This window comes from Lolium rigidum, chromosome 1 (genome assembly GCF_022539505.1).
Source record: "Lolium rigidum isolate FL_2022 chromosome 1, APGP_CSIRO_Lrig_0.1, whole genome shotgun sequence".
Lineage (NCBI taxonomy): Eukaryota > Viridiplantae > Streptophyta > Magnoliopsida > Poales > Poaceae > Lolium > Lolium rigidum.
Window position 1 is genome coordinate 236,641,500 of NC_061508.1, and position 9,726 is coordinate 236,651,225.

At 43.7% G+C, this 9,726-nt stretch overlaps 1 protein-coding gene across 1 annotated transcript; it reads right to left on the reverse strand.

Moving 5' to 3' along the window:
- Window positions 1-759: 759 nt before the first annotated feature.
- LOC124656324 (MADS-box protein AGL71-like) lies at window positions 760-5,435 on the reverse strand. The gene is made up of 2 exons (XM_047195091.1): window positions 4,874-5,435; window positions 760-986 (listed from the first exon to the last, which is right to left on the reverse strand). Exons 1-2 carry the CDS (start codon window positions 5,433-5,435, stop codon window positions 760-762), a joined length of 789 nt encoding a protein of 262 aa, XP_047051047.1.
- Between the last annotated feature and the right edge of the window lie 4,291 nt (window positions 5,436-9,726).

The window sequence follows — 9,726 nt, forward strand, 5'->3', positions numbered from 1 at the left end:
TATTATTTTGAAAAATAGAAAATCAGGGAACAAGTATTCACAGTTACGTCACAATTTTATAGAAAATCAGGGAACAAATGTTTGATGGTATCCGTAGTCGCAGAGGGAGGCCCACATCCGCCTTGTGAAGTAGGAGATCGTCTACCTCGACACCGAGTAGGCCACGTCCTCCTCCGCCGTCCTCCGCCACCCCATCCTCCACCGCACCTAGAGGCCCCGGAAAGTAACCCGGGGCCGAGTTCTGTTTATCTTTAGGTCGCGCGGCGGAGTTCTAGTAGATTAAGTTAATTATTTTTCCGTTGGTATGTAAATTATATATGTATGACTATGAATTTCATCGTTGAACTTGTATTGCGGTGAAGAAATTTGAATTTAAGTTTTTCGGTTTTGATTTACGGGTTTTGTTCTGCGCGACCTCCAAATTCGCTCGAAACTAGTTTTTCAGGAGACTAAACTACACTTTTTCAGCCCTTGGAGAGAGATTTGGATTTTTCCTTGCGACAAGCCTTTCACCATTATCTTCTCTTCTCTTAAAGTGGAAAACGGCGATGAAGTGGTTCTTGTCACCACAATTATAGCAAGCCCTTGCCTTTTACCCAGATCTTGGGCCACATTAGATGTTTCTTGAGGAATTGTGAGGAGGGTATCTTGCATTGTCTCCTGGTAAGTATTTTGGGGAGCACCCTCTTGACTTGGCACCTCTAACCTTGTTACCGCCCAAAAATTGCTTGGCAACAAGCACCATGTGCTCTTGGTACCTTACTTGATGTCTTCAGGCACCCAATCCATTGGGTCCTCATCACTTTCACTTTCTTCCGACACCTTGGACTTCAAGAAAAGATTGTTCTTGTGTGCATTGTGGGGAAGAGCAACAAGCACATCGGCATTATTCTTGGAGATATCCATGGCAATAATTTCACTAAGCACTTCACTGGATGTCATCTTGGGGTAGTCACTGTTTTGCCGGATGGCATTCAACTTTGGCTCTAAATAGGGCAATATGGCATTATAGAATTTTCCCTTCACCCATTTGTCATCCGCACAGGAGGCTCCAAGGTCCCTCATTTGCACAGAAAGGGCGGTGATGCGTTGGTACATTTCTTCGGCCGACCCCCCCCCCTCGTCCATGACGAATCCAACCGCGGCATAATGACTTCATCAAACTTTGAGCTTTTAATGCTCTGATTGCCGAGGAAGAGCTCATCAAGCTTGTCCCAAGCCTCCTTGGGCAGCGGTCTTGTATATGCAGATATCTGCACCGTCCTTGGGCGTACCGCCAATTCAATCATGTGGATTGCGGTGGCATTGAGTTGATCATCCACCACCTACCTCCGCATGAGGTTGTCGGGGTTGTACACCTCGAAGCTTTCCTTGATGATATGCCAAAGTTCCGTAGAAGAGCCGTGAATGTGTGATTGCATCAAGAATTTCCAATTTGCGAAACTAGAAGAATCAAGAGCGCCAACAAGTGGAGGGACGGCGAGGTGGGGAGGGATCTATTGCTAGATGGGTAGGGTTTCCGGGAAGGCCTTTTTGTTCCAGCCCGCTAGTAGTAGCTCAACTAAAATACAAGAGCTAGTTGTGATTAGTGATCGACTAGTCGATCTACAACTTCAAAACTAGTCATGTCGCAGGTTGCGGTAGGTTGACTAGTTGCGCGACAAGTCATGTCACAGGTTGCGATAGGTCGACTACTTGTGCGACAAGTAGAGCGATTCATAGTCCTTGATTTCGCGGAAATTGTCTTCCCTTGGATGCAATATATGTTACCACGAAAACAGAGATACCTCATGCCACATATGTCCCGCGCCTGGCCGGGGCACCGACAAACCATGATGATGATTGGACCAAAACAATGTTTCATGCACAATGACCTTGAAGGCAATGCAAATGGCGCTTCCCACCATTTCACAACAGCCCGTTTGGAGAAAACAAACCGCAATTAGCACCTTACAGCTTGATCATACTACCGAGAAATGTGTCGCACTAGACACGCCATGTAACAACGCATGGTAGGCGGCGAAGCGCGCATGGTTATCTTGTAGGTAATAATTTCCAGGAAGGTCGCATATTCCCATATCCTGTACCATGCATGCATATTACTTACTAGGAGGTTAATATTCTATATGCAGAGTTCGTCATCCTCACGACTCTACTAGACGCGACCAGGTGGGGCGGCGGCGCTTGTTCTACCTATTTTAGTTGTGCACCAGCAGTGGCAAAGGCGCGTCATGATAGATGGCTGGCAGCGGCGGCGAGGCGGGCTTGTGAGGCTTGGCTCCACGGCATGGCAACGAAACCAGCTCTACCCGCATCACCACGGGAGCAGGGGTGGTAGCCTCGGGCATGGCGGCGGCGACCTCCTCTCCGTAGGTAGACGACCTCGATGGGATCTGGGGTGGGGTAACTTGGGATGCCACACTGATCTTCCCGCGATGAAGATCTAGTATACATGCCGCCATTTATCTTCCGGCCTTTTATGGTAGGTTGGGCGGCCGAAGATGAACTCTAAGGGGGGCTCGTCCCGAATAAAGACAGTGATCTTAGAGTTCCACTCGAGGCAAGATGAATACCTGCTTGATGTCTTTCCTCCTTGATCTAGCTGGAGTGTCGAGTTCCGGAAGGCTCCGCTAGCCAACTCCCTTTGGCAAATCATGCCTGGAGATTGCTGGATCGGATGAGATTTTGTCGTGCGCACCCATGTTTTTTTGACCGTTTGGTTTCAGGAGGGAGAAACGCGAAGATCTGCCATCAATTTCCATCATGGAACATGAATTTTTCCTTCCAAGGTGAAGTCGGGGGTGGAGACTGGCATGAAAGCCGATATCTGAGGACTAGTAATGGTGGTTCGATTCTTTGTGGTGATGAGGAACTTGCTTGGTGTTTTAGGATTCATGGTAGTAGTATGCAAGTGGGGCCGACAACACATGTGAAGTTCAACGTCCTACCTTTAAAGGTGAAAATTAAAGATCTAGCCTTAATTGGTTGTACCTGGCAATGACCCTGTTGACGGCATTGTTATGAGAGCGGGGACTATCTTCAGTATGAAAATGTAGGATATATGATCGGACGATGATGATGCTTGTGTGTTGTTTCTTTCTTAGAGGCGTTGCTTATGGAGAATTTGGACTTTAGGTGTTTTTCTTGGGGGTGTTTGTGATGCTACTACAAGAACTGGAATACTGTATCACTGGACTTTTCTTTTTAGCTTCTTCTTTTTTTTCTTTGGCTATGTGCATCCATATCATTAAAACCATGCTCACGACTCGTTCCTGACTCCATGTTCATCAAGATTTGTTTCTTAATATGGAAATGTCGTGTTATATTATAAAAAGGAATAATATGATAGGTGAGGCACACACTATGATCATAGCTGAGGGCATGTGTTGTTAATGATTTATGTATGTGCAATATGTATCGATCGTATCTTTCCAACATGACAATTCTCCCAATATGAAAATTCTCATTTTAGCTAATGACCAAAGCTTGTAATGTTGCCAAAAAAACCAGGTTAAGCTAAAATGTTACAAGTCTACATTTGAGGCGTTCTTACATAAAAGTAGTGTATTTTATTGAATTAATTCATTTGTGTACCATCGGATGGTTGGTACATCTTTGAAAGTTTGACTTGAATTTAACCAAGAAATGCTAATTTTACATATAAAAATTATAGTTTGCAGCATATTCACGGAGATATAGATCGCGAGTTCTTTTTCTATGTTGGTAACGATGCATGAACGATATATTAATAAGGCATTTAGATGGGCTTCATTCCTTCAAAGTTATGTCCAGTTTTCTAGTTTGAATACAAGACACATTGACAGATATTAAGAAGAAATGGTATACTCAGATGAATTTCGTAGTGGGTTATTATTGTTTTTGGTAGTCTTGGTCACCAAAGCAAGTTATTAGTGTTCATCTCTTGAGTGGACATTTGTACTTTCCATTTTCACAATTATAATGATGGAGCACATCTCATGCCATCAATTTATTTAATAATGTTTTGCCCAGAGTGAGCTATCATCATTATTGCAAATCTATAATCCTATTTTTTATCCTCACCTTGCAAACATCTCATCAATATGTTTTTAACTTTTTTATAATGAAAATACTCAGCGATGCAAAGATGTAGAAGTCATATAGATGAGAGAACATTCATGGACCAAGACCTCAAACATGGAACATTCATTATTATTGCCTCAAAAGAGGACGGTTCACCCAATGAAAATATAACAAGCAGTCGACATAGCATTAGAATGGAAGAAGTAACAAACATCTAAAAAAATCCTCCATAAACTGCATGAATATCAGCATCTTGCCGACTAGAAAACGATTATGGCGGTGCATAGCCCCATCCACCATTTCCAATGGAAGATTGATCTAAATTGGCACCATTATATCCCAAGGAAGAATCCATCCATGGGAATCCATTGTTGTATACTGGATCTACCATAGGATAGCCCCATGGGTTGTACCCAAATGTGTTACCAAAGACTTCATTGACACCAGCAGTTGGCTAACTGTGGGTAGGAATCCAAATTGTGCTGGGGGGTTGACTTAGGGCCAACATAGTTTTCTGGTTGCTGCACTGTGTTGCATTGACTTGGATAATTTTGAAGATGTAGGTCTTGGGGTGTAAACAACTCATGTAACATATCAGGGATTGGATGCAGTATGGAAGCATACTGCGGTTCCGAAGCTGGTGGTTTAGAATTATGAGCTTGTGTTACCTCCATAGGAAGAACTGGTGCGAAAGTTTGTGTGCATGCTGACGTTAGTGGAACCGAAGGCAACTGATGATCCGAAAGGTGGCGAGACCATGAAAACTGCGCCACTGACGGGGGAGTAGTGTGCATGTGATCCAGTGATTGGCCTCTTGGTGGTAGCATGTTCCTTTTCATGCTCAGGCCACCATTTTTTGCATCGAGGCCATGATGCAATGGAGGTAGTCGGCTTGTAATGTCCTCATGGGCCCTTGATAGTTCATTGAAGAGCTTGTTAAGATCTTCTAGACAGAGATCTTCTTCCTTTGAGAAGATAAGGTTTGCCTCCATCCCTGGATTCTCATCTTGGATCTCCTTCATACGTTGGATGGATAGTTTGTTTCTCTTATCCTCCATCGCACTCTTCATGTCCAGCTGAGCCACCTTAGATTGCAGTAATGCAATCTTAGAAGCTTTTGCCTCATCGAGAAATGGAGCTGCTGGTGGAGCTCCTGACAAAAAAGCATCAACAATGGGCTTAGCAGATGGCGTACCAAATGAGTGTATTTTTCCTCTATCCGTCTCCAGGATGACAGCAACCCTAGCGCCAGTGACGACGGAGAGGTCGGTGGCACCTTTGAACAAACCAAACCGCCTCTTAAAGAAGGTGACATCACGCTCTTTGTCATTAGTGATATATGAGACACCCAACCTTCTTTCCCTCCTCGGCATACTAACACAGAAAACTTGAAAGCAACTTATTACTACAAGTAGGTAGCACAAAGAACTACAAAAACTTAGAGATCTACGGGTATTGTTGTCTAACGACATGTTACTGTGAGATATGAGGATACATACTCAGCTTATATAGAAGGAAAAGCATATTGTAAATGGAAACGGATCAAAATTTATTATAAATAACCGTTGCTATTTGAGTAGACTCGGTCCAAGAAATCTTTGGTAGGTACTCGCATTCGGAATTTATTTATGGATAGTATTAATTGTTATCCAATTATCAAAACCGAGTACATTTACATCATTATTTGGACCTACTAATATATTTACCATTAAAACATTCCTATGTTAGAACAACCATATCCTTATCTAGAAGCATTCAATCTTTAATGGGCAGTAGAATTAATATAATAAACTAATATATTTAAATTTGGAAAACAACTATGGTAAAATCTTATGGTTATGAATTGCTTCCAATTATTCTAATGATTATATTAATTATATGTATATCCTCTGCTAGGAGCCATGTCATGTAAAAGCGGTCAGTTCGTAATATGTTAGTGCAAGTATGGAACTTGTGTTTGTCCTTTTGTGTCTTTACTAGATAACACTACAAAAATATTTTGATCTACCATAGCAAAAAATTGTCGGCTAAGGGATCTTTTCCGTGGTTAACGAGTCTAAGCCGACGAAACAGGTTTTGTGGTGCATATTGCGTCACCTATGGATCTACCAAGGATTTTTCGATCAGTGGCAGTTGAGGGACCTTTAGGCACGAAAAATCGAATAGTGGCAAAAGAGTTTTGGGAGGCCGTTGACTGTTGACGTCATACTAACTGACACGTGGTAGGCGCCGTTAACTAGCCGATAGCGTCATTAAATGGTTGGAAATCCGTGGTAGATGACAAGCCCACACAAAACCTACGATGCCTTAAGAAGGCCGACCCAATAAAGGTGACCAGGGCGGCCCAATTACTTTCTGGGCCGGACCAAGTGACTTGGTTTGACCATTCAACTTGTTAACTAGGCTGCACTTAGCGCGGGGATCGAGCCGAATGGCTTGGTTTAACTGTCAGAAGCTAAATTGACATGCCCATTTAGTAAGTGGGTCGTCCTAACTGAGAGTGGTCCACTAGGTGTATTGGGGTACCACGGTAATGCACATACGTGATAGACTTGGGTTTTCGGGAAGAAGCCTATTTTCGATTGTAGCGTACAGACACAACATACAGGGAACAAAGCGAGTTTTACCCAGATTCAGGGCTCTGGATGAGAAACACTATGTGTTGATTATCTGTTTGTATTATTTATGGGGTTACAAAGGTCGCCGAGATGGCTATGGTGAGATCTGGTGTAGCTAGGATTTGTGTATCCAGTGAATGATTTTCTAGATGTCCTCCTCGAAGGCCCCTCCTAGCCTTTAGATGAGAGGCTAGGTCTTAGATACCATGTCCGGGTAGGTTACAAGTTGAAGTTTCCTATCTTGGGCCTTTCCTTGATTGATATTCCAGGTTACATGGCTTCGACTATATAGTAACTTAAAAGGTTTCTTGGGGTTCATAATCTTCATGTGCGTCTGAGCTGCACCAGGTATGATAACGAGAGGTACACATTTGGGTATGTCCACATCAGTAGTCCTCGAGTGTCTAGGGGAGTCGAAGTCTTGCGTAGAGACTCAATATGAACCCCTGTCAGAGTCGAAAAGTATATGAGGTTACGTTGCGAACCGAATTGAGCTCCTTCTTATGTTAAAGGTATCCAATGCCTCCGTCGGAATTTTTCATGTTTCCATAGGCATGGTAATTAACTGGTAGACCGCCATAGAGGCGAGCGCCATGCCAATGGATGTGATCCAAAGGGATTATATTTACGGCGTAGAGGCAGCATCCAGATTCAATTTCGCAACGGTGTGATTTGGGCAATCGAGGAGTTATAGATTCCACACTCGACGTCATATATATTGAGGTGTATGAAGTTGAATCAATGTTGCGGCAGCATTAGATAAGTTGCACAGTTATTTTCTACCAAGTGCGTGACCAGCGCTCCTGATGGGAGTAGCCCCCGGGTCTATGGGCAGGTGCTTGCAGCTGTGCATCGACTCAAGTTGTAGCACTCGAGGAGGAACCTGACACAAGTTTTTGGCGCATTCCTTGTCTTATTCACTGCTGTTGGAGGATTCGATGAAATATATATGTGAATGTGGGTGTGGCCCTTTTTCCTATCGACTCCTACCGGAGGACTTGATAAAGTAGGTGCTTGACGACATAGCCCATTCCCTGCCAACTCCTGTTGGAGGACTTGATAAAGCAGCTTGGGGAGTCATAAACTCATGTAGGGACTTAAAAGTCATAAGCTTAGTCGAAGTCAACAGTCGGATACGTACCCAGAAGTACATCAGGTCCGCATCTTGTGTCACGTACGCCGTGATCTCAATAGATAACCATATAAGGTGAAGCCACTAGCCGGAAGTACATCACGTCAGCGTCTTAGATCATGGTACGTTCCTAGTTAATAACCATATAAGTTGATATTGCAAACCTGGAAGTACATGATGTTCACGCATAGTTTGCTTAAAAGTCACAGGGATGACGATTAATGTGCATGGTACATTTTATGGATGGGGACCAATGAATTGCTCTTGGCAAAAACAACGCAACATACTCACACTCGAGTCCCCGGACTCGAACCCAGTATATGTTAGGTGTAACTCAGACTCATGTAGCAAAGGCCTTACCTAATTGAGCTCCTACTTATGTGAGGGGTACCCAACGTGTATGTCGAAATTTTTCATCATGTGGTAGGAACAAAAATTTAACTGGTAACACCGAGGCGATCGTCGGGCCAAATACATGAGATCTGAAGGACTTATCTTTACGTCTTAGACACGACATGTAGATATGGTCTTAGAGCGGATGTGATCTGGGTAGTCGAGGAGATATCAAATCCGTACTCGATAGTGCATAGGTTGCAGTAGATGTGGCCGTAAGAAGCCATGAATAGCTACTGCAGAAGGAATTGATGTAGTTGACAAGCTTTGTAGTTGTCCGTACCGGGTGCATGACTAGTCCTCCCGATGGGAGTAGCCCCCTAGTATATGAGTGGGTGCTTGTTGCCGTGCGTAGACTCAAATTGTCATGACACCTCAGGAGGTACTGAACTCACGTCATGCATCTATGAAGGTGATTTATAATTATCAATTGTTGGATGATTTGATGAAGTATGTGCTTGTGAGCGCAGCCCATTTCCATCGACTTCTGTTGGATGACTAGATAAAGCATGTGCAAGGAGATACTCGACTCATGACACCCAAGGAGGTACTCAACTAATGACAGATGAGAAGGCATTGAACTCACACCCTATGTAGTAATATCCGTTGACTCCTGTTAGAGGACGCAATAGAATGGCCCAGTGTAGGTGACGTCACGGATGATGGTATGGTCAACTCGAGTGCTTTTGCATCCACGTGCTCCCAATGAGAGTAGCCCTGAGAGTAAGACCCGACCCTTGGGGTGCACCCATGGCGAGGAGGGCAGTAGCGGTCCTGGTAGTTCCGAACAAAAAATAATTTCGAACAAATGTCAAATAAATTTTTTATTTTTTTAAGTGAGCAATTATAAAAACCGGCCGAAAACCAAACAGACAGTCAAAACCCGAGAAAAGAAAAAAACTAAACCGACATAAAACCAACCAAACCAGAAAAAGAACAGAAGAAAAAAACGCAAAAAACGCAAAACAAACCTAGATGGGCCGCGGCCCGCTCGCTCCCGCACGGGGACAAGCGTTAATCCGCCCCACGGCTCGGCAATGTATAGGATTTTCCGTTAATAAAAGACATGTCAAAGGGAAAAAGCAATTAAGTATTTTTTGTACGAATATAACTAGGCCCATAAAAACATGCGTGTCTGATGCTCTCTTTTAATCAAGGAAAACAAATGTCTGAAACTGAACTTTTTTTTTGTGATTAGGAACTGGCATTAAAAGAAGGGCACCACTAGGGATCGGCTCCCGATATTTGTTTCCAATCGGACCAGCGATTAGCCGTAGGATGTCAAGAAGCTTAACCGTACGATTTCCAGCCAGGCCCGCGTGGCTCTTTCCGTGATCAGGGGAATTGATTGCATGCTTGCTTTGTAAATGCTGATCCCAATAACTGCTCCCGTAATGCACGTGCATGCTTGTTTTGGAAAAAAAATCTCCGAGTGACCTCTCCTGTAATGCACGCCAACCTTTCTTCCGCATTTATTCATCCTCACGATAGCTTCTTACTTTGAAGAGGGAAACTGGACCA

Excerpts from the sequence above, each read along its gene's own strand:
- LOC124656324 (XM_047195091.1), bottom strand. The coding sequence starts at position 5,435 with ATGCCGAGGAGGGAAAGAAGGTTGGGTGTCTCATATATCACTAATGAC. Across the intron at positions 987-4,873 it reads GAACATGCTACCACCAAGAG|AGCCAAAGTTGAATGCCATC; the intron begins GCCAATCACTGG and ends TGCCCTATTTAG.